This window comes from Pelecanus crispus, chromosome 7 (assembly GCF_030463565.1).
Source record: "Pelecanus crispus isolate bPelCri1 chromosome 7, bPelCri1.pri, whole genome shotgun sequence".
In the NCBI taxonomy this organism is placed as follows: domain Eukaryota; kingdom Metazoa; phylum Chordata; class Aves; order Pelecaniformes; family Pelecanidae; genus Pelecanus; species Pelecanus crispus.
In genome coordinates, this window is record NC_134649.1 from 34,295,038 (window position 1) to 34,322,002 (window position 26,965).

The 26,965-nt window shown below is 45.4% G+C and overlaps 2 protein-coding genes across 3 annotated transcripts; one reads left to right on the forward strand and one right to left on the reverse strand.

The window, feature by feature from the left end:
* The first annotated feature begins 65 nt into the window (after window positions 1-65).
* On the forward strand, window positions 66-6,907 carry PPM1M (protein phosphatase, Mg2+/Mn2+ dependent 1M). Of its 2 annotated transcripts, none has more exons than XM_075713966.1 (10): window positions 66-283; window positions 1,555-1,678; window positions 2,363-2,617; window positions 3,111-3,241; window positions 3,819-3,903; window positions 4,232-4,350; window positions 4,815-4,878; window positions 5,842-5,949; window positions 6,247-6,395; window positions 6,658-6,907. In XM_075713966.1, exons 1-10 carry the CDS (start codon window positions 66-68, stop codon window positions 6,800-6,802), a joined length of 1,398 nt encoding a protein of 465 aa, XP_075570081.1. In that variant the 3' UTR covers window positions 6,803-6,907. The 2 variants fall into 2 exon arrangements, with proteins under 2 accessions (XP_075570081.1, XP_075570082.1); XM_075713967.1 differs by having other exon boundaries at window positions 3,129-3,241.
* Window positions 6,908-11,545: 4,638 nt separating this feature from the next.
* WDR82 (WD repeat domain 82) lies at window positions 11,546-26,868 on the reverse strand. Its single transcript, XM_075713971.1, has 9 exons — window positions 26,708-26,868; window positions 21,937-22,034; window positions 18,483-18,549; window positions 18,187-18,286; window positions 15,999-16,115; window positions 15,074-15,229; window positions 14,880-14,949; window positions 12,907-13,049; window positions 11,546-12,406 (listed from the first exon to the last, which is right to left on the reverse strand). The coding sequence occupies exons 1-9, from the start codon at window positions 26,866-26,868 to the stop codon at window positions 12,377-12,379; spliced, it is 942 nt and encodes a 313-aa protein (XP_075570086.1). The 3' UTR covers window positions 11,546-12,376.
* Window positions 26,869-26,965: the final 97 nt, after the last annotated feature.

Sequence of the window (26,965 nt, forward strand, 5' to 3'; positions counted from 1 at the left end):
GGAGCCGCTGCGGCGCCGCCTGGCGGATCCCGTCGGCGCCGCGCGTGCCCGCGCCGGGCCCCGCCATGTCCGCCGAGTGGCTGCGGCGCTTGCGGCGGGGCGGCCCCGCGGAGCGGCCCGGCGGCGCCCAGGGGCCCGGGCCGGGCCCGCCGCCCACCGCCCTCTGCTACCGCCGGCCTAAGTTCCTGCGTGGCGGCGGCGTCGAGGAGAGCCCGCGGGGCGGGCGGGCCGTGCGGGGCTCCGGGCCCGAGCGGTCCCTGCCCTGGGGCGCGGGCTACGCCGAGTGAGTGCGGGCCGGCAGCGGGGCCGCGCCGGGAAGGGGCTCCGGGAGACCCCCGGGGGGTGGGGGTGCGAGGTTAGAGGGGCTGTCGCCGTGCTTCTAGGGTTTTGGGGGGGGGGTAATGCAGTTTTGGGGGGACTCCAGGGTCTGCGCGCGGTTAGGCGGCTCCTGGCGGGTGTAGGGGGTGCGGGGTGGTGGTTTAGGAGACTCCTGGGCCGGTGCCCGGGGGGGCGGTCGCACCCCACTTCTTCCCCCCACACTGCTCCCCTCGGCTGCAGCCCCGGCCCAAGCACGGAGCTTCAGCCTTCCCCTGGAGAGGGACAGCTCGCAGGCAGAAATCGCCCCTCCTGCCTGCGTCTGCCTGCAAGGAGGGGAGCAGCTTCCTTCTCCAGACACAGCAGCAGTGCGAGGTTTGACGTGGCGGCATGTTTTCCTCAGCCCTTCTTCGTCCCCATCGGTGGCTAGCAGCAGCGTGGGACACGCCTGCCCACCTCCCTGCCTGCATTTAGCTGTCTGCACCCTGCCAGTCACAGAGCAGGTCACCATTGCTTGTGACAGGTGGCAGGGGCAGCCCTGAAAGCAACATCAGGTCAGCTCATCCCCTAGTGCAAGGATGCTTACGCTGTGATTTTACCGCTGGGATGTCACCTGGCTCCTGTTCTGCGCCCTGTTTGCAGGGAGCTGGTCAGGCAGGGCTCTTCCGTGGGGCTGCTGTGTTGGGCAGAAAACCCTCCGTTGCAGGGGGAAGGGATGGGGGAGCAGGGAGGATGTTTGGGGCAGGGGGTGATTTTTGGGACTAGTGGCACTGGGCGTCCATCCCTTTACTCCTAGCAAAGCGCCTTAAAAACAAAGGGAGGGAGACCAGAATTTCAGAAATCTCTGAGCTGTACAAGGAGAGGAAACTCCCATCCAGGGACAAACATTAGCAAGGCTGAAAGGAAAAACAATGATGGTGGTTTTGCAATTCACTGTGTCACCAAGGAAATAGCACAGTGTGGGCTGCTGACAAAGGCTGCCTGAGGCCAGGGTGCTTCAAAACCACTTGTCCCTGTGTCCCTGGCCAAGCTTTTTCCCTGCTGCATATAAAGGACTTGTTATTTAGGTCCCCAGCAAAGAGATCCTCGAGTTTGAAAAGGGAGCAGGGAGCACAGGGCTGGAAGGACAGGGCAAGGTGCAGCTGTTCACTGTGGCTGCCAAGCACCCAACACAACTGGCTGGCAGCAGGCAAGGTGCAGTGCATCTGCACGTCTTACCTGGAGCGTTTGCACCCCCAGGGTTATCAATGCTGACAAGTCAGAATTCAACGAGGACCAGGCAGCCTGCTGTCAGATCTCCATCCGGAGGAGAGAGCCGGGCCTGGAGGAGGACGAGGAATGGCTGATCCTGTGCTCTATGCAGGTATAGCCCCCAGGCAGGCTGTGCTCACCCTGCTGCCAGCCCTGGTCTGCACCCAAGGGCCCAGGTACAGGAAACACGGGGTTGCCTCATCAGTCATACATGCCCATGCACTGAAACCCTTCTTTGGACGCATTTAGGGGACCCATGTACCCTGTGTCTGGCTAGCAAATGCCCAGTTCTGCCTGTACATGCCATTTCTACTTCCATGGCCCATGCCTTGCAGCATCTGAGGTCGTTTACTTGGTGCCCTCACCTTTCCTTTACTGTCCTTGCTCTGCTTTCAAGGGCTGGTATGTGTTGTCATCGCTCAGGGACAGCAGCGTGAACCAGGCACATGGGATGCTCTCACCTGGGAGCCACTCTGCCCTGTCTCTTGTAAAATGGAGTAGCCCCATCTGCCCTAAACCACAGAGAAACAGCGCGTGAGGGTGGATGGCTGCGAATCCAGCCGCTCAGAGCTTAGATGATGGGTCTGGCAGAGCAGCACATGGGCATCACATGAGTTTGAGCTGCGCAGGGGATTAACTGGCAGCAGGGAAGGGTAGCTGGGGTGGAAGAGCCAGGCAAAACACGTACAGCAACATCCTGGCTGTGAGCCTGCTGTGTGTACAGCCTGTCTCTAACCCCTGCCTTCCCCCTGTCTGAAGCTCCCCTTTGTTGTCTTGTTCCTTTTCCCCACTGCAGTTTCTGACTGGTTACTACTGGGCACTGTTTGATGGCCACGGTGGCCCACAAGCTGCCATCATTGCCTCCAACTATTTGCACTACTGCATCAAGCAGAAGCTGGAGGAGGTTGTGGGAGGCGTCACAGAGGCCCGTCCCCCCATGCATCTGAGCGGACGCTGCGTTTGTGACAGCGACCCCCAGTTCGTGGAGGAGAAGCACATCCATGCCGAAGACCTGGTGGTGGGAGCCCTGGAGAATGCCTTCCAGGAATGCGTGAGTGCCCAGTGCAGGGCACCAGTCCTGCTACCCCAAGCAGTCAGTCTGTCCCTCCCCGCTGTCTGGGATGGGCAAGGTCTGCAGTTCTGCAGCTCGTCGAGCAGGCAGGAACATTTGGCCATACCTTTAAGCGTGCTCAGATCACACTGGGTCAGCTCTCCAAGATCTGCCTCAGATCTGCCAGCAGTGCTGACCCAGAGCAAAGCTACAGCATCTCTGCTAAACCGCACCCAGGGAATACGTTTCTTTAGGGCTAGACAGTGGCTTTTGTCAGACTTGTACAGCACCTACAGGTTTGAGATCTCCCATCATGCTCCTAAAGTGGTCCTTAGTCCAGTAGCAACAGCTTTGTTGGCTGTACCAAAGCAACGTTGTCTTTTGCCTTGCTGGTTTCCCATGGCTTGTCTGCGATCAGTTTTGGCTCTGTATTTCTACTGTGAGGCACAAGGCAGCTGCAGAAAGCAGCAGCCCAGCTCACGTCACTCTCCAGACTTGTTTAAACCAACAGGATGAAGTCATCGGCCAGGAGATGGAAGCTACAAACCAGACAGGAGGCTGCACTGCTCTGGCTGCCCTTTATTTCCAGGGAAAGCTGTATGTGGCTAACGCTGGGGACAGCAGGTGAGCCACAATAAAAGGTGGAAGTTGCTGGGGGATGAGAGCTGGGAGATAAGCAATGTTTCCAGCATCTTATTTAAGCCTGTGGAAGGTAAATGTACAGCCCATTCATTTTCTTCCTGCCTGCCTGCCACAGGAGCTGTTGGATGGATGGATGCTCTCATGCCTCCTGGAAGGGTTTGGGGATTTCAAGGGACTAATGCTACCCAGCCACAGGGCAGTGTTGGGATGGTAGTGCAGCAGTAAGCTTAGCCTGGAAGGTGCTTAAAAGCAGAAGGTGATTTCAAAGCATCCTAAAGAGCTTCCTCATCTGGCCTTGACCCACTGTTCCTCTAGCAGTGAGCTCTGCCATCGTCAAACCAGGCAGGCTCAGTTCTCTGCTGCAACAGTGCAATTGCAATGGAGTTATTTAAAATACACCGGCATTTTTAAATGTTCCTGGGTGCAGAGCTGTTCTGTGGATTTGCTCTGCCACTGGTTACCCGCAGTCCCACACCTGGCTGACCCTGGGGCTAGCCTTGGTAAGAGGAGGGCTGCAGTGACGGACACAGCTCAGCTCTTTGCCTTTTCGCTCTCATAGGGCGATTCTTGTTCTGAAGGACAACATTGTGCCCATGAGCTGCGAGTTCACACCCGAGACAGAGAGGCAGCGAATCCAGCACTTGGTGAGTGACTCCTCCTGCGCATCAGACAATCCAGCTGTGGGCATCCCACTGGGTGAGAGAGGGCTTGTGGCCAGAGGACCACCAGCTTTCATCGAAGGCCACTGTGTGGCCAGAATGTCCTCTGGCACCAGCCACAGAGGACTGGGGGCAAGATTCAACCAACAGCCTTTAGTATGGGAGACGCTCATGTCTTCCTTGGGATGTACTTTCCCAGTTCCGTTCTCTGTTCTGCTTCTGGGAGTGCCAGTCCCGAAGCAGAAGCAGTTTTGGTGCCCTACTCCGCTGAAGCAGAACCTGTCCATCCTCACGCCTTTGCTTGTTCCTCCAGGCTTTTCTTTTCCCCAAGCTCCTGGATGGCGAGTTCACGCGCTTTGAGTTTCCACGGAGGTTGAAGGGAGATGATGTGGGCCAGAAAGTCCTGTACCGGGATTACTTCATGGAGGGCTGGTGAGTCCTTTCTGCCTGAGGATAAGGGTGCGGCACAGGGCAGCTTAACCTGCTCATAGTGACAGGGAGGTGAAGGGAGAAGGGGCATGCCCCACTGCTGGGAGCAGCGGGCTTGATGGTGCAAAGCTGTGCCAGATCAAGGAAAGGATGCTGTAAGCAGCCTCCCACCACCGACTGAAGGACTGGGGCCCTGGCAGGACGGTTAGGGAACAGCTGAGATGGTCCTTCTGGGCTCCTGTGAGGTGGGGCTAGTGCAGGTACAAGCTGGGGAGGAAGGGGAGAGGGGAAAACACCTGGGCATTCAGCAAGGGGTCATCTTCACTGCATCTGCTTCAGCAAGTCACCTCATCCCTGCCTCAGTCAGCTGCCTGTGCATGGGGGCACCACAAGGGTCAAAATGCTCTGGCTGGGTTGTACCTTCAAGTCAGACAAATCCCAAATCAATGGTGAATTCTCTGTTCTAGGGGATACAAGATGGTGGAGAAAGCTGACCTCAAGTATCCTCTTGTCCATGGTCATGGGAAGCAGGTAGCTTAATACTTTACACACTGGGAAGGCAGAGGCAAGTCTGCTGGGGGTCCTCAGTATCCCTGTCACTGATGGTCACACTCCAGGGCACTACGACAGACTGGGGCTGCAGAGCACCTGGTGCTCTGGGGCTCTCCAGCGTAGCACAGTCCCACAGCCCCGATACAGCAGCTCCCTTCACTAGCACCATGCTGCCTGGTTAGTGTAAACCAGAGCCCTCTGGAGCAGAGGTTGCACCTCCTCCAGAGCACCTGCTAGCGGAGCAGACAGCAGCCCTGAGCCAGCCTGCCCTTTCCTCATCTCCCCTTGCACGCAAGAACTCATTTCAGATGAGAACTCATTTCCTCAGATCCCACTTTGGACTGTCTCCTCCAGCTCTAACTAGCGCCTTTCCCACAAACCCTCTTCCTCGAGGAGAGGCTGAGAAAAGGAGCCTGGAGAGGGAAGGAGGAGGCAGGGCGAAGCAATGACTGCACACATCCAGCGTCTGCCTGCTCAGGTCGAGCAGAAAGCCCCATCACCTCCCCCAGCACTACAACCCACATGCAAACCCCTTTGCAAGGAATCAGTGCAGAACCTCCTTTGCCAGGAGAAAGGACCCCCTTCCTCCCACCCCAAAGCAAGCCAGTTTTCTTCATCACCGCCCCAAATCAAGAGCAGGTGCCACCATGGGCTTCCTGAAGTCTGTAGCATTACCCAGAGTACATGGATACATACACTAACTCCAGAGCACACCGCAGGTCACCAGGAGCCGTCCTCTGGCAGGCAGGCTGTCTCCATGCTCCATCAGGCCATCGCTTCTAACCACTCCTCCATCTCCGAAGTCTCCAGGGGCCGTTCTGGGTGATGCTTGGAGAAGGGTCGTAAAGGCAACACATAGATCTGTCAGGACAAGCCACATGTCAGCCTTTAAAGGTGCCACATTCTTATGTTTCAGTACTGTTTTGTTTTGTCTGGGGACAGGCTCGCTTGCTGGGGACTCTGGCTGTCTCTCGAGGTCTGGGGGATCATCACCTCAAAGTCATCGACACCAACATTGAAGTCAAACCTTTCCTCTCCTGCATTCCCAAGGTCAGTCACAGCACATGGGAATTGCAGGATGGAATTAAACAGGCTGCTTCTCCTCTATAGCACCCACCTTTCACAGACCTGGCAGGTCTTAGCTGTGTCCTTTTTCCGTCCCCCATCTCTCTGCATGCTGCCCAGAGAATCCCCAAGACAGAGGAATCTAGAAGCATAGCAGCAAGGGGACGTAAAAGATTCAAAGCAACCTGGTCCCACTTTAAGTCATCTCTCAGGGGAAGTCATCTACCTGACCCCTCCAGTACCTTGCAGGAATTGCCACTGATTTACTCCTGTGCTTTCCAGGTGAATGTATTTGACTTTGCTCTGCATGACATTAAGGAAGACGATGTGCTCATCATGGCAACTGATGGCCTTTGGGATGTTCTGTGCAACAAAGAGGTGGCCCATACAGTCAGGAGCTTCCTTGCAGAAAACAGGACAGATCCTCACAGGTAGTACCAGCCTTGCCATCATTTTCCCTTCCAGAGAACCTGGTCAGTCCAAAAGCAGGCTGAGATCACTCTGCTTCTAGGTCGGCTCTGGCATGACCAAGCTCTCTTTTCTGTGACTCTGGAAACTGCCTCTGAATCTTTCCCCATCCTAAAGAAACAATTATAAAGCTGTTGTCTACTATTCTGACAATGCAAAGCCACATCTCAGTGTTGTTAAGGAATAGTGCCACATTAAACCAAACCACATTTTTTGCACCCACAGATTCTCAGAACTGGCCAAGTGCTTGGTATGCAGAGCAAGGGGAAAGAAGAGAGGCCACCAGTGGATGCTGGATGACAGCCATGAGGCATCCTATGATGACATCTCTGTATTTGTCATCCCACTACACAACAGGGATGAGGACTGACCGTTAGCATGGCATGCGGGATCTCTGCGTCCCCCTGCTGTGGTGCTATTCGGCATCAACCCAAGACTGAGGGATTTCTGCTGTGGATGTACACTCTTTTCCAGCAAAACCTGAAAATGCACAGCCAGCACTTATGCAGAAGATCAGCAAGAACATTAGCTCCTTAAGAACACGCAAGAGAGGAACAATGGGCAGCAAATCATTCCCCTTACTTCTTTCTCTTTGTTGAGCCAAGGAGAAATTGCAAAGGGGGTCACGCAAGCTGAAGGATACTATTTCTAAGATCTTTGCAGTACGGCGAGACTCAAATCCACGTTTCTAGTGACCCCTCTCCCTTTTTAATATTGAAGAATGAGGATCCAACCAGTCTCAAGAGCTGGATTTTAATCAGACTTGAACTAAGTTGTGTAAAACTGGATGCGTAAGCTAAAGTGTCCCTCGTATCCATTTGCTGTAATGCGAGAGGTACTGAAAACCCAGCTGCTGCTAAGACAGCATTAGGCGTGGCTGTGCCTGCCTAATGCAAATGCTGAAGCAGTAGCCCAGACCTCTTGAGAAAGTTGCCAATTGCAGGCAGCACCACCTCAAAACAGAGGATGTTAGCAGATGAAGCTACACATTGATGTACAAGAGCCTTCTGTGTAAAGATACGTGCCTCACTGTTATTTAAGAGCATTTAAGTATATTAGCATGTAATGCAACGTACAGATTTCTAACAAATCTTAGTCCGCAACACTTATTAACACTTTTTCTATTCATTCAGGTCATTTCTGACAGCAAGGCTGGTTTTGTAGCAGTAGCACTGATGAGAACAGAACTGTTTAAGTACATTGGCTGATTTAGTAGAAGAGCTCCAAGTAAAATAAAACCAGTTTGTTCAAATTTGTCTGCAGTGCTGAATCACAAGCACTTACACTCATTACAACAGGAAGAGCAGCACAGAAGACATGCCAAACCAAGTTGTGCCTTAAGCTCTGAGGAGCTGCTTCTCAACCAGTTCATTAGCCAGGCAAATTTGGGTCTGGACAAGCTTCCCATCTCCCTGAGTCCCCACTTCTGTTTTCATTATTCATTACACAAGTTGCAAGATTCCCCAGTGAAGTGGACAAACCCCAGTGTGTGTTTTAAGTTCCACAAGGATGAAAGTCCAAATAAAAATACTTCCCCCCCCCCATCTTACTGCAGTTTTATTCCCATCAGAGGCTTTACACAGACTTGAGATGGAGAAAAACAGCCTTAGAAAAATTGCAGGGGGTTTTGCTTCAGATTTCTCTTTGCTGAATACCAGTTTGTCACTCAAAGCATTCCCTAAGCAGTACTACCTCAAAGGTTAGGTGTCAAAAGATGATTTCCTGCAGTGGGAGGCCTGGACCCAAGAGTGAGGCAGCCTTCTCAGCTATCTCCTCATGGTTTAAGCAAGGGATAGAATAAAAAACATTTCTCTCCAGCTTCGCTTTCCCCCCATCCTCTTGAGTTTAACCTGAAAATGATGTACATGGGTTTTTACCCACGTTAACCTGATGCTAGTTGTCGTTCCCCCTACAGTAGCTATAATGCTATACAAACATTGACTGTAATGATCCAAGTCTCCTGTTACTCCAAACCAACAAGGTATTTCCCCACCTTCCTGCTGAGAAAGGGCTCAGCTCTTCCATCCAGACCACAGGGTTCTGTGAATGCCCCTCCACCTAGGGCACCATAACTCAGTAAGTAGCTGTCACAAGTCTGCTTCCCTATCCTGATACATTCCTAGGCAAGAGAAGCCTCTTAAAATGGGCAATTTATGTAGGGATAGCTTCAGAGCATCACCATTTCTACTACAGAGCTCCTGACTTTCCAAAACAAAGGGGCTTTTAAAAAAAAAATGGATTTTCCCATTCCCCCCCTAAGAAACCAGCAAGTTGATATCACACCAGACAAATGCAGAATTTACAGCACTCTGTGATCTCTCTACAAAATATTTATTGGTAACAGCCACAACACTGAATTATCCACATACGTAGTATTTTGTGACAAAGCATAATTTGACTTTATGTATTTACACTCATCTGGCAGATACCACCTAGGAGTCAACCTCCCCGTACCGGTTCACAACCAGAGACCAGTTTCTGAAAGGCCTGCCAGGGTCCTAGCCCCTGACCCCAAACCAAGGTGACGTCTCTTAAAGTGCAAATATAGTCAAGAGGCATTGGAAAAGATACACTGCTGCTTCCAAATTTGTTTACTCAGTTGCTCCTGTGTCCCCCAGAGCAGGGGTAGGGACATTAATCAACAACCTGCAAGCCTCAAAAAAAAAAAAAAAAAAAAAAGTAGTCTCTCAAAGATTAACTTGGAGAGGAGAATTACACCCGAAATCTCCTACAGCCCAAGCAGATGTCCTCAGCCACCATCACTGTGTATTTAGAGGTGCGCTGTTGAGTCTCACTTCCCCCTTGTTTTGAAGGAAGGTCTTTACTTCATCCCAAAGAACATGGGGGAGGGGGAGTCATCTTTTAAATGTCAAATTTGGAGGGGGAATGCTGTTTCCTGCTTGCCTTTACATAAGGTTGGACACTCCATTAGAGCTCGGAGAGCTGTTTTTAAAATTAGGTCCATTTCTCAATTAGCTGCCCTGAACAGCACAGAACTGCAGTCCTGGTACTTTTAGAGAAGCACATAGAAGCTGGAAGCTAAAAGCTTTATTCACCTTTCCTGTCTAACCTTCTAGAAACATGCAATACTCAAGTTTCTTGACAATACTTGGCACATTTCCCTCTTTTAAAGGCAGACTGAAAACACTCAGTGCTACATCAACCAAGAAAGATGTCTTTGCCTGTGTGGGTGGCGACTGGCCCTGGGAAGGCATTCAGCTTTAATTCTGAACTGAGCATTAGTGCTGTGTTGTCCACGAACTTGTAAATTTATCTTAGCTCTGGAAAGCCACTGATGTTCTTAGTGTGTGTGTCCTTCTAGATTGGTCCTTTGGTCCTCTTTTTCTTAAAATATTTCATGTTGCAACACACAATGTTTTACAACACTGGAAGCGGAAGAGAGCTGAACAAGAGTCTTTAGACAAGCTCTCAAACCACATTAGCAAAGGGCATTTGTAAAAAAGACTTCCAAATGCTTCCCTTTGAAAAGTAACAAGAAAAATGGCTGGGGGCTATCTGTTCGCTTCTTCAGGCAACAGAGTTGGTAAAACCCCGAAAGACAATTTGCTACTGAACACTGAAGTTTAACTGTTAAAATGCACTACAAACCCCAAATACCTGTATGTTACAAACCACTGCAAAATATGGCTGCTTACAGAAACACCAACAATGGTAAAATAGCACCAAGCAGCCTGAAATGCAACAATACTGAATTGAAGAGGTGGAAGCCTAGTCAACTGTGAGGACAGAGATAAACATCTCCCTTCCTGCTGGGCGTTTACAGGTGACAGTGGGACAGGACATGCTGGGAAGAGGGATGCTGGTGTAGCAGTACGAATCTCTCATCTTCATCTCCAACATCAGGCCTGTTTGGCAAGATCCAAAGCATCAGTCCGCTGTTCCCTTCCCTCCTCCAGTCTGGAGGATGGCAAACACATCACAGGCTCGTGCCATTAGAAATAACTCTAAACTCCTGCAGTAACATCAGCAGAGACAAGCCACGGAGCCTAAGGAGAAGCTTCAACCACAGAATCCATTCAAACATCAAGTTTATCAGACCGCCTCCCGCAGGCGGTCCTCCTGCGACTGTCACAGGCAAACGCTGCAGCTCAGCACGTGCTGCTACTTTAAAGGAACCAGCAGTGGAGAAATGCTCATTCCCCATCCTCAGCTCTTAGCACAGCACGTTGCCACTGACAAGGGCTGTAAAAAAAGAAAAAGGCAAGGAAAAGCAAAACAGAAGAAGCTGTTCTACAAGCTGATTTACTTTTCCAGGGAGACATGCTCTGAATTTCATACAGGGCCCCACAGTTGAGATGAACTTTGCTGTAATAGGGGAACATCTAGATAACTGACCTAAGGTAAAATGCTCGAGCACTGTTCTCCAGTATGGACTGGCACCTGAGAGCAGAAAGAACATGCCCATTACTGTGCTTGTCACCTTACCCAGCATTTTACATTTAGGAGAGGGGAAGCACACATGACTGGGTGAGGGAAAGAATTGACTTTCCAAGCTGTGACCCAGCACATAAAACCAAGTGTGTTTGGAAAGGCAAGAATACAATGAACACCACATTTACACCGAGCCTGTCCCAGCCTGCTGGTGGATGCATTTGATCAATGCAGTCAGGAAAAAGAAACTGGAACCAGGCTTGAAGGCCAGCTTGCCAGCCTTTCTGTGCCATATGCCCACAAGCCCCTCTGGAGCAGGAGAGCACGTCCCTCGCATCTCTTTGCAGGGGTGTTCCTTGGCACAGGGCCACAGCAAAGCAGTCAGCACAGTCACATGTAAGATTTTTAAAATTCAATTCTGAAGACACCATCTGACAAAGGAAGTGTCACTCTTTTGGGGCTATTGATGAAAACCTGCGGGGCCAATAACAAAATGCATGATGAACTAACTGCACGCCAGTTTTATCAACAAAGGTATACAGGTGTAAGCCTGCATGGGGAGAATTTAATGGAGCTTATTTACAAACCAGGAAGGGAAAACTGCATCAGTGAAGGTAAACAGCCTAGACACCCCACAATACTGGCCCACATAATATTCTTTAATATCTAAAAGTAAAAAAATATGTCCCATTCCCACTGCCCTCCCCCCCACGATATTTACAGGTAAGATCAGCCAAGTTGATACATAAGGAAGATAGACAGGCAGACTGTGCTTTCAGTCTCAGTTTGGTTTCTCCATCTTCCTGCTGACAGACTCCTTTATTGCTTGGGATACTGACCAGACCTCATCAGCACTGTCTGCGCCCTCCAGGATGCTGGCACAGCAAACAGCAGGGAGGCTTCGGCAACCTCTGGCAGTGGACAAAACCTGTATGGTTTGTTGCACGCTAAATTGCCAAAAAAAAGGATGACAGGATGTATAATGCTTATTTACAATCACCCACTCTTTCGGCACATGTTCCACTGCAGGAGAATCCAGCACCTGCTGTTTAAGTTGAAAACTGTCAGTGTTCACATTTGGCACAGCAGTAACTTTCCATCTGTGGACTGCAGTGAAACCAGAGATCCCAGATGTGAAAAACATGCACTTATGGGAAGGAACTGCACGTTCCACCTTGGAACATCAATAGCCTTGTGCACTTACAGAAGGAAAACACACAATTACAGCTTAAAAAATGCCACAAACATTTTGTAAGTAAAACAGACTTCATTGCTCTTAGAAATAATACTGTGTCAGTTCCAACTTCAGCTGAAGCCTGCTGGGCACGGACTGGAAGGTAAAAACATGTAGTATGCTGCTTCTGAACACACTAGGAGACCAAGTGGAAGAGTCCTCGTAAAGGAATGCAGCAAATGAAGGTAAGACATATGGAAACACACGCAGGAACAGGAACACAGTCTAGGAGACCTAGGCAATTCCAATACTATGCTTGCAATGATGTGCTGCTGTTAGCAGTATGGAAGTCATCCAACAGCAGCTGCAGCATAGGAATTAGTCGTCGATAGTTGGCAACCAGAAGGCCTACAAAAGAGGAAAGAACAAGTATCTTTTACAGAGCAGAATACAAACCTCTGTCACAAAACACTGTAGGAGCTGATCACTGCTACCTTCTATAAGCACACAGGCAGACTACCAAAGAGACAGCAACACCCTCCCAGCAGTTTACGGTTACAATCCTTGCTTACGCTGGTTTGGTTTGCATTGCACATTCTCCAGAGCAAGCCAGTCTTACACAAACTGAAAATACCAGCCGTGTACAGTGACCTAAAGAACTCATACTTCTGCGTGTGCGTGCACTCACTGCTCTGCTTTCGTGTGTGTGTTCAAATGCCAGCTTGCCAGGTGTATTGCCCCACATATCTACCTGCCAGGTAAGGCACAATCAAGGCAGGACAGACAGGGGCCTGGCTCTCACCAAAGCCCAAGGAAACACCCATCAGTGGCACTGAGCCTTCTCAGATTCATTTCTAAAAGGGTCAGCACCTCACTGAGCTACGAGGAACTTAAAACACTTTCCTTACCATATTGGAACATGCACTAGCAAAGGTCATGAATTTTGGATTGAACTGCAGACAGGTTATAGGACCTGTGTGTTTCCCATCCAGCACAGCCACCTTCATCCCACTTTCCCCATTCCAAACATGAATCTTCCCATCCTCCGAACCTGTAGGCAGGAGTGGAAAACAAGATAGGCAAGATATATTGGAGAGGCCAGCAGAGAAAACGAAGTAGATAACCTTTTCTGTCAGAGAACTATAGGAACAAGCATGCCTCATCTTCCTAGTTTAACCTTTAAAATTACCACTAGGGCATTTACAAAACATCACTAGAGTTTACACACCTGTATCCAAACAGCAGGTTTATATCTTTGCACTGCAGAGACACAGCTACACACCACAGTGCAACATTATTCTGGTGAAGAGGTTAACAACTATGGTCACCCAGTAGAAAAGGAGAGCTGACACCATGCAACTAAGGATGAAAGACCCTTCCCACTCACACCGATGTGCAAGAGGCCAAAAGCTGGGTGTAAGAGTCACTGTTCACACAAGTTCTCAGTTCAGACACAGGAGGAGATAAATATTTCACTTGGTGAGCACAGAATCAAAGACTTTACCGTTGAAGATAACCAGATTTCAATGCACTATGCCAAATACCAGAAGCTTCACTGGAGATGTCAACTCTCCACATTGCTACAACAGGACAGGTTTTTCACTTTAAAATGGCATTTTGCAAACTCTGAGGCTGGGCACTTAATACTTTTATAATTCAATTCTGCTTTAGTCTCATTTTAGGTAGAATTCCTAATAAAAATGCAAGGAATTTTCTTCTGCTTCTGTATTTTTATATATAGCCTTTCAGGGAAGAAAAAGTAAGCACCACAAGTTACAACTTAACCATATGTAAAAACTGTACAGAAGTGTTTTGGAACTTCTTCCACTATAGTTTTCATTTGGAAGGGCACAATAGGAAGGTAAGTATGTGCAATAAAGTGCTCTCCAGAGACAGATAAACAAAGAACCACCCCTCCCCAGCTTCTCTGCAACTGGGAAGTTCTCAGCCAGAACAGTAAAAAGTAGTTTTTCCAAGACATCACTCGTCCAGGAAAAATGAGGATCAGGATAGCAATTACCACAAAGTTAAACATATTTGATGTACCAGGCGTATAAGAAAGAACAAAAAGGAAGTGCTAGGAGAGGACAGCACCACACAAATGCATCTGACTTGCGTTCATGGGTCCAGCTGGACAGCACGGTGTAGCAGAGTGACTGAAGCACTCACCTTGGGGTGCCCAACCTGCAGCACCAGGCTCTACAGAAGCTGCAACTGCTTTTTGCCACCCACTTCACTCAAGAGTCCCTCCTGCAGGGGATGAGGAAGGGGGCCTGGGCCAGAGGAATCATGCTGGGAGCCATCAGGCTGATGCCTACTGTTTTTATCAAGGGTTAAGCAGAGCTTGTTCCACAGACACGGGGATTTACAAGAGCCACATGAACAAAATGCAGCTGCCCCAGCACCTCACCAGTGCAGGAATGTCCCCAGAAGGTGTACAAATGCACCAGGCTATGAGACCAATCCCCCCAGCAGAGACAGGTGCCTCGCTCATCAGGTAATGGAGGGCAGGCCACAACATACTGCCCCAAAACACTTTCAGAGGCAGCACATGAGTGCACCCTAGCCATCGGCTAAGGATCATTGATATAAATTATGTGACAGATCTCCAAGCATTACAATAGTTTGCCAGTTTCTTATCGTTTTTGGAATAGCATTCATATATAAAGGAAAAAAAAAGTCTTCTTGCAGGCTTGTTTACATTTCAGTCTAGAAAATGCTGAGTAAACTAACAAAACAGAAAACTGCCAATGCAGAGAAAGCTTACAGCTGCATTGTATTATGTAAATACATTCTGCTTCCCAACACAGACACAACTTTAGTCCTATATAACACATCTAATTTCAGAGCACTGAAATTCTTTCAAGAAAAATTATCTTACCTATCATGATGAACTGAGAGTCTGGTGTGAATGATGCCTCCAGCGTGACAGCCTTACTATTGTTATAACCCTATGGCACAAAACAGGAGAATATGTAGTAGAGAGCGTGTTCACAGTAATCTCGCAACCAAAGGGCATCTGCTCCCAAAACTTAACACCAAGTTTCAAGCAGGTAACACAGGCAACATGCTCACCCCAAATGTATGCAGGACAGCTCCTTTAAAGGCATCAATCAGTCGAATGAACCCTCCATTAGTCGATATGAGAATGAGTTTGCCATCATTACTGAACTTCAGGCCTGTCCATTCACATGTTCGATCATACTGCATTTTAAATGTAGCAAATGGCCCCTTCAAAGAAAAAATGGGAAATATCTGTATGCATTGCTGCTAACAAGAGTCTGCTTTTAACCTTGTAAGATTTTTTCAAAAGAAAATCTTTAGTCCTAAGATACCAAAGGAATATGTCATGGCAAAAACATGTTACTGCACATGTAAGTTTCAAAGTATGAATCTACAGTTTCCATAGCAAAAGAGAGCCACAGTAGTGTATTTCAATACCCAATAGTCCCATACTCTACCACATTTAACAACAGAAATTAATTTAAGGTAGGATGAAGTTTTCAAACAAGGCTGCTAATTGAAGTTAGAGAAAGAGCTTGAGCCAGTGTTATTGTCATCTGACTTTCTGAAAACCATGGAACTAACTATGCTCAGTGCTTAGCCAGTTTAACTGCCCACCCAATTATGGTTTCCTTTGAAATTTCCATCCTTTCTGACAATCCTGGCTCCATCTTTGCCAGTGTTCTTCCAGAATAAGCAGCATGGAAAAAAAATCCAAAACACCAAAACCCAACAACAAGAAAAAGCCTAAACAGAAGTTTGGAACAGGTTAAAGAGTCAGCGGAAGTAAACTTTAGCATCGGTTCAAGAGTGGATTTCAGGATTTGGTGACAGCACGTACCGCTCTCTGTCCATGAGATGTGTACTTACTGAAAACTCTCTAGGTGCCAAGTAGGCACCCCAGATAGTAAGCTGGAGTAAACAAATCCAGCCTCTGAGCACTGAGTTTAGACTACTTCTTGCAAGCTAAAAAGGGTAAGAAGTGAAGTTCGCTCACCTTGTCAAAAGAACGGAGATCGTAAAGCTTCACCATTTCAGAATTGACTCCAGCAGCAAAAATCAACCCTTCTGGGTCAAAAGAACACACAGGCTTCCCTTGGAGATGCATCAAACCCTAGAAAATAGAAGTAGTCCGAATTATTTTGTGACACTGATGCTCACATTTCTACCACCACCCTTTGAGCCCACTGTGAGCAGGACAGCAGCCTATGGGTGGAACAACTGAATTTCAACTGTAAATATTGAGGTTTTACAGAGGTTCAGAACTCAGCTTCTTAAAAGCAACTCTTGACTACTTCAGGTCGTCATACGGAGCTTCCAGTTTGCTCCAATGACAAAATTTACATCAGAACAAATCAAGGCCTGATTAGAGCTGTCATCCACTCAAAAAGTACCCAGAGAAGGGAAGATGATGTGGCTGTACTAATAACCACACCAGACAGTGCCACAAAACACTGCTGCTGGGATTGACAGCAACGCTCTACCATTACACTTGCAAAGGAGGGGGAAAAAAAGTATTCTGAAAGCAAGTAGAAACAGCTCCAGTGAACACCACCGCTGAACTTTCCATGCTTGTTTAATGAAAACTCATACCTTCTGGAAGCCAATCAACCTTACATATTAAAATTGACAGATTACTATCAGTGCTTATTTTTAATGTTAACTTTTCCTTAACTCACACAGTAGAAAAGACTTGAGAAAATTTGGTAAAAGGGAACAAGATGTGTAATTTTCTGTACCCTGACTGGCAGGTCTGTGCGTGTTAGCTAAATGTCTTTATGTAACTGTATGCACATAAATAAAAACACATCTTCGATTAAATCAACAATACATTGAAGAAGTTTCTGCATTTCTGAAATACCATTCTTCTCTAGAGAAGTCTAGAGACTTCACTACTTCTCTCTTCTTTCCAATTTAGGTCAGTTTCCCCTGTGATCTCTGAAGGCTAGGCTAGCTAATACTCAGTGCCCTCACCAAGTGGGACATCTCTGGTTCCCCAGTAATATTTCTAGGCACTACGGCTGCCATCTCACGGGCAAATTGAAAATTACAAGTAACATTTCCTCGACCTGTTTCCCAAACTTTGCTGGATGCAGCTTCCAGTTACAAGTCCTAGTTTTACCATTCTTACAACTTGAGGCATTAGCATAAATCACAGAACTGCTACTGAATTTACAACCCTATCTCATCTGTAGCAACTCTGAGATTGAGATTCATCTCAAGGGAAACTTACACACTGGCATTAAAGGCATACTCCCAGAGAAAGGCAAAATTAAGATTTCTTGTCAGAAAAAGCTTGGGTTTAAGACAGATGAAACCATTCTGTAAGAAATGTAACCTTTTCTTTTGCATTTACAGTTACATCATCTGAAATAAGTAAATAGCCCCCTCTCATAAGCAAAATGGTCCCAGTGAGATGGGAAAATATGTGAGCACAACACTACGTGTCCAGATAAAGGGACAAAACAGCTCATCACCAGTAACAGGTGGAGATTCTGCTCCTGGTCTTTCATTCCTGCCCCTGCTGCCAGCTCTGGTACTCTTCTCAGCCCACGCAAGCCCGCTTCCACTAAAAAAAGTAAACTATTCCAGCAAAATAAATAAATAAAAACAAATAGGGTTTTGCCTTGCTAGAAAGTTAAATCTGCTCACAAACAGGTCTGATGAACAACAAAGGTGATGCAAGGAAGGGGTAGACCATATGGCTGCTGTGTTACTTTAGATCATTAGTTTCTTCATCAAATTTAATTGCATCAAGGCATCAATTTTAAACACAAACACACTATAAACACTCAGATAAAATGCATCTCCCATTGCCCCTTCTGCTGCCATTACCAACCCAGGAGAGATGCCAGTTAAGAGAGAACATTCTCTGCATGGGGTAGCAGCCTGATGAACAAGCTGATGACACCCAGCTCTTCTCTTGTTTCATCAGCTGTGGGTGTTATTTCTTGCTCTTCCCAGCGCCTCTCCAGCAGAGACATAGGTGAAAACAAGTGGTGTTACACAATGCGACATACATATTTCACAGAGACTTGTGATCAAGGCTCCTTCAGCATTCCAGGAAGGTGTCAACACCGCACATATTTCTGGAGGTATTTTTGGTTTGTAACAAGCACGCATCCATTTTTTATCCTTCTAATTGAAAATGCAAACACACCACACACATGAATTTGATATCCTACCTGGCAATTTGGAGAGCGGAGATCCCAAAGTCGAATAGTTTTATCCAGGGATCCAGAAATAAAAGTGTCATCCACTGGAGACATTGAAAGAGCAACCACTCTGCAACACAGAAGACCACATGCATCATACACACGCAAAAGAAGTGTGTCCTACCCCAACAGTTGTGTACAAGCTCATGATTGCCATGAACAGTTCTACAAAGCCAAAACCAGAGCAAATTGAGTATAACATAACTCAAGCTCATTACAATCATTATTTCAGTTTCTCCTGTACTGTCCCCAAAGCCACATCTTACCTTTTTGTATGCCCTGGGAAATACCGGATGTATTTGTTGTCATGCAGGGAGAGGTATCGGATTGTATCTGAAACCATAAACAAACCATAAGCTTTATTATACCATAAACCCGATGTTATCTAAAAGCAGTCACACAGTAAACTTGCTCCCCACAGCAACAGCAACCCTGCCCCAGTGAGTAAGTCTGGTCATCTGATTTCAGCTCAGACTTTGAAACACAATCAAGTTAGAAATAGGCATAACGCAACTTGGTTTCCAAGGCAGAACTGGAAATCAAGCACCAGGAAAGTCACTTCCCACAGTCTGAAGTTGTATTACATCTTAAAGACAAACTGTCATATAATTTATGCAAGTTAATTTCAAAGTTGCTAAAATTTAAGTATCAGTAGGTTTTATTCCATCATTCTCACAGAATTGAGAGCATCAAATCCACAAAGTTGATACTACCACTTTTTTTTTTGCTATACAGAATGAATCTTGCCATCTCACCCATGTACACATCCAGCAAATAAGTCTCAAACTAAACAGTAAGCATAGGAAATGTGTGAATTCTAGCATTTAGCCACAGAGGAGATAAAAATATGAACTTCAAAGCCAGGACAAGACCATTAATAAGTAGCAAATCTCTCTTTTTTTAATCTGTCAATCAACAGCTTCACACATTCTCTGCACTATGAGCAGTTAAGCTTTGAGAAAAGGACAGAGTAATAATGTAAAGCTTAGTCTACTTAAAGCAATCTTAAAAATACATTGAATAAATCAGAGTGTCACTACAACATTTCTCAAGTGGTAATTTTATTGTGAATATAAACAACATACCAAGAGTAGCCCAGAATTTTGGAAGATGCTGTTAAGACTTTCTCCCAAAATTAAAAGAAAACATTGTAAGAGGTAACAATTATTAAAGCGCAGAAGCCACTTTTTAATCTTTATGTGCAGATCCATCTGAGTGATGAAACGTGAAGAGCACAAGTTAAACCTCTGATATCTGAAAGCAGCATCAGCAAAATCTCTTCTCACACTAGTTAGAGGACACTAGTTTAAGCTATGGCTGGATGGAAGAGATCAGCATTATGCACCTGCACCATACAGTGCCAAGAGACTCCATACTACTGTTAACAAGTAGTCCTGCTAAGGCTCCAAAGATAAACTGAGGGAAAAGGACATTTTTTACTTTTGACTCAGAAGAACAAGAGCCAACAGGATGCAATATACACAGAGCATTTTAACACTCATAAGGGCTCCTGTGTTCAGAGCTTTTTGAAAGGCTCATTCAGCAACATTTAGTTGCTGTGAAAAAGTGATCAAGTTACCATTTTTGCCTGAGGTTTCACATCAAGCTGAGATCAGAGTTCTAGACCACCCTCCAGATGAGAAAAGTAAAGCTGACTGATCAAGCTGGAAACACGATGCTGGTGACATATCATTCTGAAAGGCCCCAAGTGACCTGAGGTGACTATCCAAAACATAAATCCCCAACACCAGTGTCACATCCCATCATGGCTAGAACTGGTGTGCTTCAAGCATGCTGTTAAAAGACACATCTCTAGTTTTTGGTGCAAGAATTGTCATTACCTGATTTCCAAAGTATCCATGCAGAATTTCATCTTCCTTTGCTAAAGAGGAAACATTGGGGAACTGTCATCCTTTGTGATCCTTTTTGTTGGCAGCGCTCTGTCCCAGGCAAGGCAGTGGCCTGTACAGTTATCTCCTGTACCGGGTGGTATCATAGACCCTCAAACTGTACAAACTACTACCTCAGCCTGGAATCAGGCAAGAGGAATTAAGTTCAGAGGTCTTGAGGAAATCTTCAGAAGTAAGTGGATCAGTAGCAAGTCCAACACACAAAATGCTTGGAAGCAAGTGCCAGCCCTCCTATAACATGCTCCTGGGTTAATTTTCCCTCCCAATAACTGTGTTAACAGGTTAAATATAATGCACCTTGCCCAAGACTGCATGCATTAGGGACTACAGAGTATCTGGACCCCTATGGAACACACTGCTGTCTTTATTGGGATTACAGTTCGTAACAGCAACAAATACTTTCACGTTCTATCTTTTTCTTTTCTTCTAGTTAAGTATTTATCATAACACTACCCTGCAGGATGAAGACTCTTTTTAAGGTTTGGTTCCTCAAAGGCTTACCAGTGCTTATAAACAAAAACTCACAATTCAAAATGGCATTAAAATAGTTCATTAAATTGTTAATTGTTAATTACTTGTTAATTAAGTAACAGCCAGATAGAAATGTGACATAACAAAGTAATAACTTAATAAATAAAAAAATATGTAGGCTGTGAAACAGACTAAAAAGGCAAGTGCTTCCCATCACACTTTTAATCCTTTTACACCATTAAATCCAATTCCATTGGAAACGTCCTTGTTCCTCTAGTTTCAGGCCCAGCTTGTTCTAGTTTAACCCGACTTCCTAACTCTTAACTTCCATCTGCTCTAAATTCACACTTTTAAATTCCTTAAGTAACCTAGCACACACACCACAAGGCACCAGTATCTCTACTGTCAAGCTTCATCTCTGCAAAGGAAAAACCAAACCAAAACCACTATTCCAGAAATTATTATATGAGTTTACAAATACAATGTTAAAGCCCATTTATAAAGTGCTGTGCTAAGAGACTTGTTCACTGAAAAACTCTCAGACACTGACTACAACAAAGAAAATTGAGACAAAATCTGAAATTAACACTAGCAGTTTCCAACCTTAGGAAGTATTGCCTGATAGAAGAATTAATGTACCTATCTTTGCCAGTTCTTAAATTTGAATTTTAAATTAAACACAAATACATTAATAGAGAGCCTGTCACGAAGCTCTAGAAGCCCTTCAATGTCACCGATTTACAGAGTGGAGCTATCACAGACACTGACTGTGGCAAAATGGCATGAAAATGGGTTTTTGTCTATTACATGGAAAAAACAGATTAAGAGAAGCAAAGCTAGTCTCAGAAGAGCTCTGTGATGTCCTCCAGGCTTGGCTAGTGATCTGCTGAGTTACCTGAACTTCCTGCCCTCCCTGCTGCTGAGAATGGAAAAATATTCCCTTCCTTGGCAGTTGACTTGTGTATCAGAGCTACGGCCCACCTTCTGGCCACACGCTCCTTCTACCTCTTTTCACACATAAGAAATTAAGGCATGGAGGCTGGTGGCACTGGTATCAAACAGCAAAGCGAACAGCAGAATCGAGAACTGAACTGTTATCGCACTAACAATGTTTAATCCTTTAGTTATTGCAGCAACGAACGAAACTCAAGTCAACATGCTCAAGGGAATATCACCGAGTTGTGCATTAAAGTTGAACATTAATTCCTGTGTCTCTGACAGCATGTGTATCACTGAAAAGTTGCTCTAATTTTTTCCCAGCTCTTTAGAGCTATTTATCCAGGCATGTAGTTTTAAGTGTAAGGAGAATAAATGTGCTCAACTCCAGTGGATCACTTACCATCTATTTTGTTGGAGCTGTACACAACAGTGTTGGCAGCATGTGTGTATCTGATGAGGTCCACTCCATACTTCTTACTGTACAGTGTTCTCTTTGGTCTGACAGAAGGAAGCAGAAATAATTGCACTCACTGCAACAAAAAACTCAAACCAAAACTCACCACATTAACAAGGCCTATTTTCATTGAGATATTACAAGATTGTTTCAAGTAGTCAGATGTTTGTATACAAAGAAAGAAAGCATTTGTTATTTGATTTTCAAACAAGTACCTTGGTGCCTTCTCTAAGACCATCCCTAGGCTAGAGGAGCTCCCTGTAACACCTGCAAAACACACTTACTTGTCTCCTCCAAAAATTCTTTTTCCCATGATGTCTACTGTAAAAAGACTATGAGGGGCTAGCATAATAAGCCCTTAATGTCAAGCAGCACTGCCTCATCATTCCCTTGCCCATTCAAATCTCTAATTCATCTGCTGCTTATTTTAGGTTGAGAATAATTTGTCTTTTTGTTGTATGTTACTTCAAAACCTAGAACAGGGTTTCTCATTCAGAATAGGGCTTCTTGGTATTAACACAAATATCTATATATACCAGTAGTCTAAAAAAGCAATGGTAACACAGGGACTCTCAAACTACTGGAGAAGTATATATCCAATCTTAACTAAGGCTTGAAATTCAAATGTAGCATTTCACAACAGAATTAAAGACATTCTAGTGAAAGTGACGACAGCATAAAGAACTGGATTTTTAGGGGTCTGGTAAGCAAGTAAAGTACTGCAGTACTAGAAATTTAAACTGCAAAGTAAACAGACGTAGCTGCTTAAGAAGTGTATCTTGCAGCAGCAGCACCTGTTTAAGCAGTGCAAGGTCTCCACCACACTCCTTCCCCTTTCTTCCTCAACTGAGGTAGCACAGTGGTTTCAAAGCTGGGCAGTCAACCAACAGGGGTACTGATCAACATCAGAAATAATACAGTCTCTTCCGGGAGTTATTTTTAATCCAGAAATTCATAACTTTGGTTATTACAAAGACCCACAAAATATTTTACCAACACAAACCAAGGGCGACAGCATGGGAATGGAAACAAACGCCAGGAGCAGTTTAAACCAATACTGCTGCCAAAAGAAAAGTTTATCAGACTACACCCTCAGACAAGGTATTTCTAAAATGCTCAACTTTTTCCTTGTTTTCATTAGTCTCAAACTGACACACCCAAACAAGAGCATGAGTTGGAGACTTTTCATATCAGAACAAAAATAGACATCCATTCTTAAAGATTAATTCTCAAACAGCAGAAGCCATAGGGCTTTGACTTCAAACAAACTTACTGGGGACAAGCTTCCATTAACTGAAAGCCAATACGTCACATGTAACTAAAATCCATATACCACCTGTACCATATAGACCAAATCTCAACAGATTCTTCCTCAGTTCCTCCAGTAGACTTTTACATCAATTTTTCAGATGCAAACATGCTACAAATTGAAAACAGCACATATAAATATGTGCTTTAAAATATCAAATGTAAATTTAGACACCAAAATTCTGTAACATTATGTCTGATATACTTCCCCATGCTGCACTCTGTAGTTACCTCAGCTACACTGTTGACCAAATTGGGAAAAAAACCAACACACCATCAAAAACCAAAAAAACACAAAACATACTGAGACTCTCACGCCTAGTCTGGCTCTTCCTTGTCTATGAAAAGTTTAAAGCTTAGAAGTTCTATTCAGAACAAAAGAATATATACCAAAGAATACACAGAGACAATAAAGATCAACAGATGGACAAAAGCACATTTACCAAAAAGAAGGAAAGAAAGTACTTCTGTGTTTTAAGAAAGGTGAAGTTTTCATGTAAGCTGATACAAGCAGAAGCATGTCACTTCACACAAGACCAACCACCTGTTCCCAATCGACTATTTAAAAACACAAACAAGAAAATGAAGTTTTACATATTTTTTAAACAAACCACAATCACTAAACATAATTCCAAGTTTAAGGTTAATCTATCCAGGCCACTTGCAAATCAAGAAATACTGCCAAAGAAAAATGCTTTACAAGATCACAGTCAAATCTGCTATAAAGATGAAACAAAACAAGGCAAGGTTTGTAAAAATACCTATACCTTGGTTTGGATCGCTACTACTGCAGGTAAAACCATCATCCAAAACCAGCCTCACTGATACATCTAGTAAACACCATAGCTAAGCAGGAGTCCAGATCCATCACCTCTTTATTTGTATAAATAATACACAATTGATATATATGAAACACAAACTAAACCTTTGCTAGACCACCATTATATCACACCAGGGTTACAGAACTGCTCATTAACAGGAAAAAAAAATCCCTGAATTTTGCCACTTTGACATGGGGAAAAGTTTTAACATTCAGGCCATTTGATGAAGCAGAGTATCTTATACTGAAACCCAGCAAGCAGGATGTTTCCTCCTGGCCATTATATTCATTAGCAATGACATATACAAGAAGGTGAAAGTTCCAGGCCCTTGAAATGGTGGTTTAAGAAAAAGAAAAAAAACTATAGGCCTAAAACTGCCAAATTCCACCATGTCACAACAACAATCATTCACAGATTTGATTTTTCATCTCCACGTGAATCTCCAGTGACAAAGTAACTCACAGCTAAAACTTCCCAGGCAAGAGAAGAAGTGTGTCCTGCATCCCTAGGTACCTCTAAAAATCAGTTACACTTTTAAGTCAATTGATAGTACATGAGAAACTTTCAAATTAATTTTACAACCACTAGAGAAAGGCATCCCGAAACAGGGGTTACCTTGATGAAATGACTCTCATTGCCCTGTAGCACTGCAGCAGACAACCATCGATCTTCTACATTTAAGTTAATTAAAGCAAACCCTCTGACTGTAAAGCATACATCAGGACTAGATGGAGATAGGGATGAAAGGACCAAATGCCTCCCAACCCATCCAACTATTCTTTACAAGTTTGAAAGAGGAAGAACAATCAATACCATCTGCATTAACATCACTCAGCCCTTCTATTATTGTATATAATTAGGATCTAGAATACAATCTATGGCAGACACCATACGTATAAAGTTACCTATTCTTACATAGATAAAAATTAAATAATTTCAAAATAAGACTTCACTCTATCAGATGGGGAACACCAACAACTTTAAGATGTAAAGCAGGCAAACTAAATAAAAGTGTAAAATAACACATAATAAGTGGTCTGCAAAAATTAAGAGAATATGCAGGATGCAATCTTTCAAACACAGGAAGTATGATGTCTTGGTCTGCTTGAAAAAGCAGGAGGATTAGGAATACCTGGTTTAATAGAAAATATACGCAACACTGACACATCTACCTCCTGGTACTCCCAAGCCATTTCTTTTTCATTCCAGCATTACTCTGTCCTTTTTATTCTCTCTCCTACAATACACACGCTCTTTTTTCTTTCACTTTCTATATGTATGTGATGCTCTCTAGTCTTGACTTAAAAAAAAACCCAACAAAACGCCTCAGAATTACATCTCTACACCAAGAAGCACATGAAAAAGGAACTTAAAGCAGCCAAATGCATACTTCTACCAACTAAGAAAGATTTTAATGGAATAATGACATCATTTGGCTCAATTTGTTCCAACTCTCATGGAATACAAATGCCTTTTGTGTACGTTCCAAGACATCAACTGCAAGTGTTACTGGTGGTCTTATTTGCACATTTTTATCCTCTGAACAAGAGCACCATATCTCAAGTACTGTTCAAATTTCTGGGGTTTTATCCATAAAACAGGACAAGCATCGTGTGATCAATGAAAGAAGATAAACTGCACAACTCTGTTCAGTGAGAAACACACACACCTTAATTCATTAATCTGAAGTAACAGAAATCAATAAACACTTTGACTGATTAAATATAAATTAAGACAACGTCTGAAGACACATGTAAATCACACATGTATTTTAACTGTGCTTTACAGAGAAAAATGCAACTAGAGAAAAGGATTTAAAGTACAGAGGACCACCTTTATCTGCAATGTTCCCAGACACCGCTTGGGAACTAGGTCTTAACACGATCAAGTTTTTAGAAGTTACAGTAAACACACACCACACCACCCTCACCTTTCAGCTTAAAATATTTATCCAAGAAGCTACACTCAAATTAGGTTGTTTAAGGTGGCACATCTGTACACTGCTCACAGCAATTGCTTCTATTTTAACTAGCGAGACTTAAGCCCAGAGAAGCCCGAGAAGTCAGTTTGTATATTTGTAACAATCCCGAGGCCTGGAAACGTGACCAGACTCAAGCCCTTAAGCTTAACAACTATTTAGTTCTCACAGCATTTAACTCTCTCACACTTGGGAAATTACCATCGCTGGCTCCAGCCTACCAGACATAACAAGCACATACATCCATAGTGCAGACAAAACCATGCTGCTCCCATCTCTGCACCCCACTTTAACCGTTTATAATCACACACACACACACCCCCGCGTCAGACATCGTTGCAGTTTCACTTACAACCCTACACTAAAAAAACAACAAAAGAAAAGCTAAAGCTTACCACCCTGCGGACAGACCTGCCACCTCCTCAGCGCAGTCGCACCGGCGCGGAGACAGGCACAGCTTCTCTCCGAACGCCGCAACGGGCAGCAGCCAAACCGGCGCCCCTCACAGCCCCACCCTGCCCCAGAAAGTCCCCCAGCCCCTCCCGAAGGCAGGCACCCTCCTCCCCCGGCCCGGCGGAGGAGCGGGCCAGGCCGGGTCCCCGCCACTCACTTGCCCTCCTGGCAGTCGTAGAGAACGATGGAGTCGTCGTCGCTGCTGGAGATGACGGTCTCGCCGTTGGGGCTGAAGTCGAAGCAGTTGATCTTGTCCGAGTTCTCGCGGAAGACCTTGGCCACGCGGAAGCTCCGCAGCACGTTGTCCGTCAGCTTCATCCCGCCGCCGGGCCGGGCCGCGTCGAGGGCGGCGGCGGCGCTGAGGGGAGCCGGGCGGGGCTCCGGGCGGCGGCGGGAGCGGACGGGCAGAACCTCG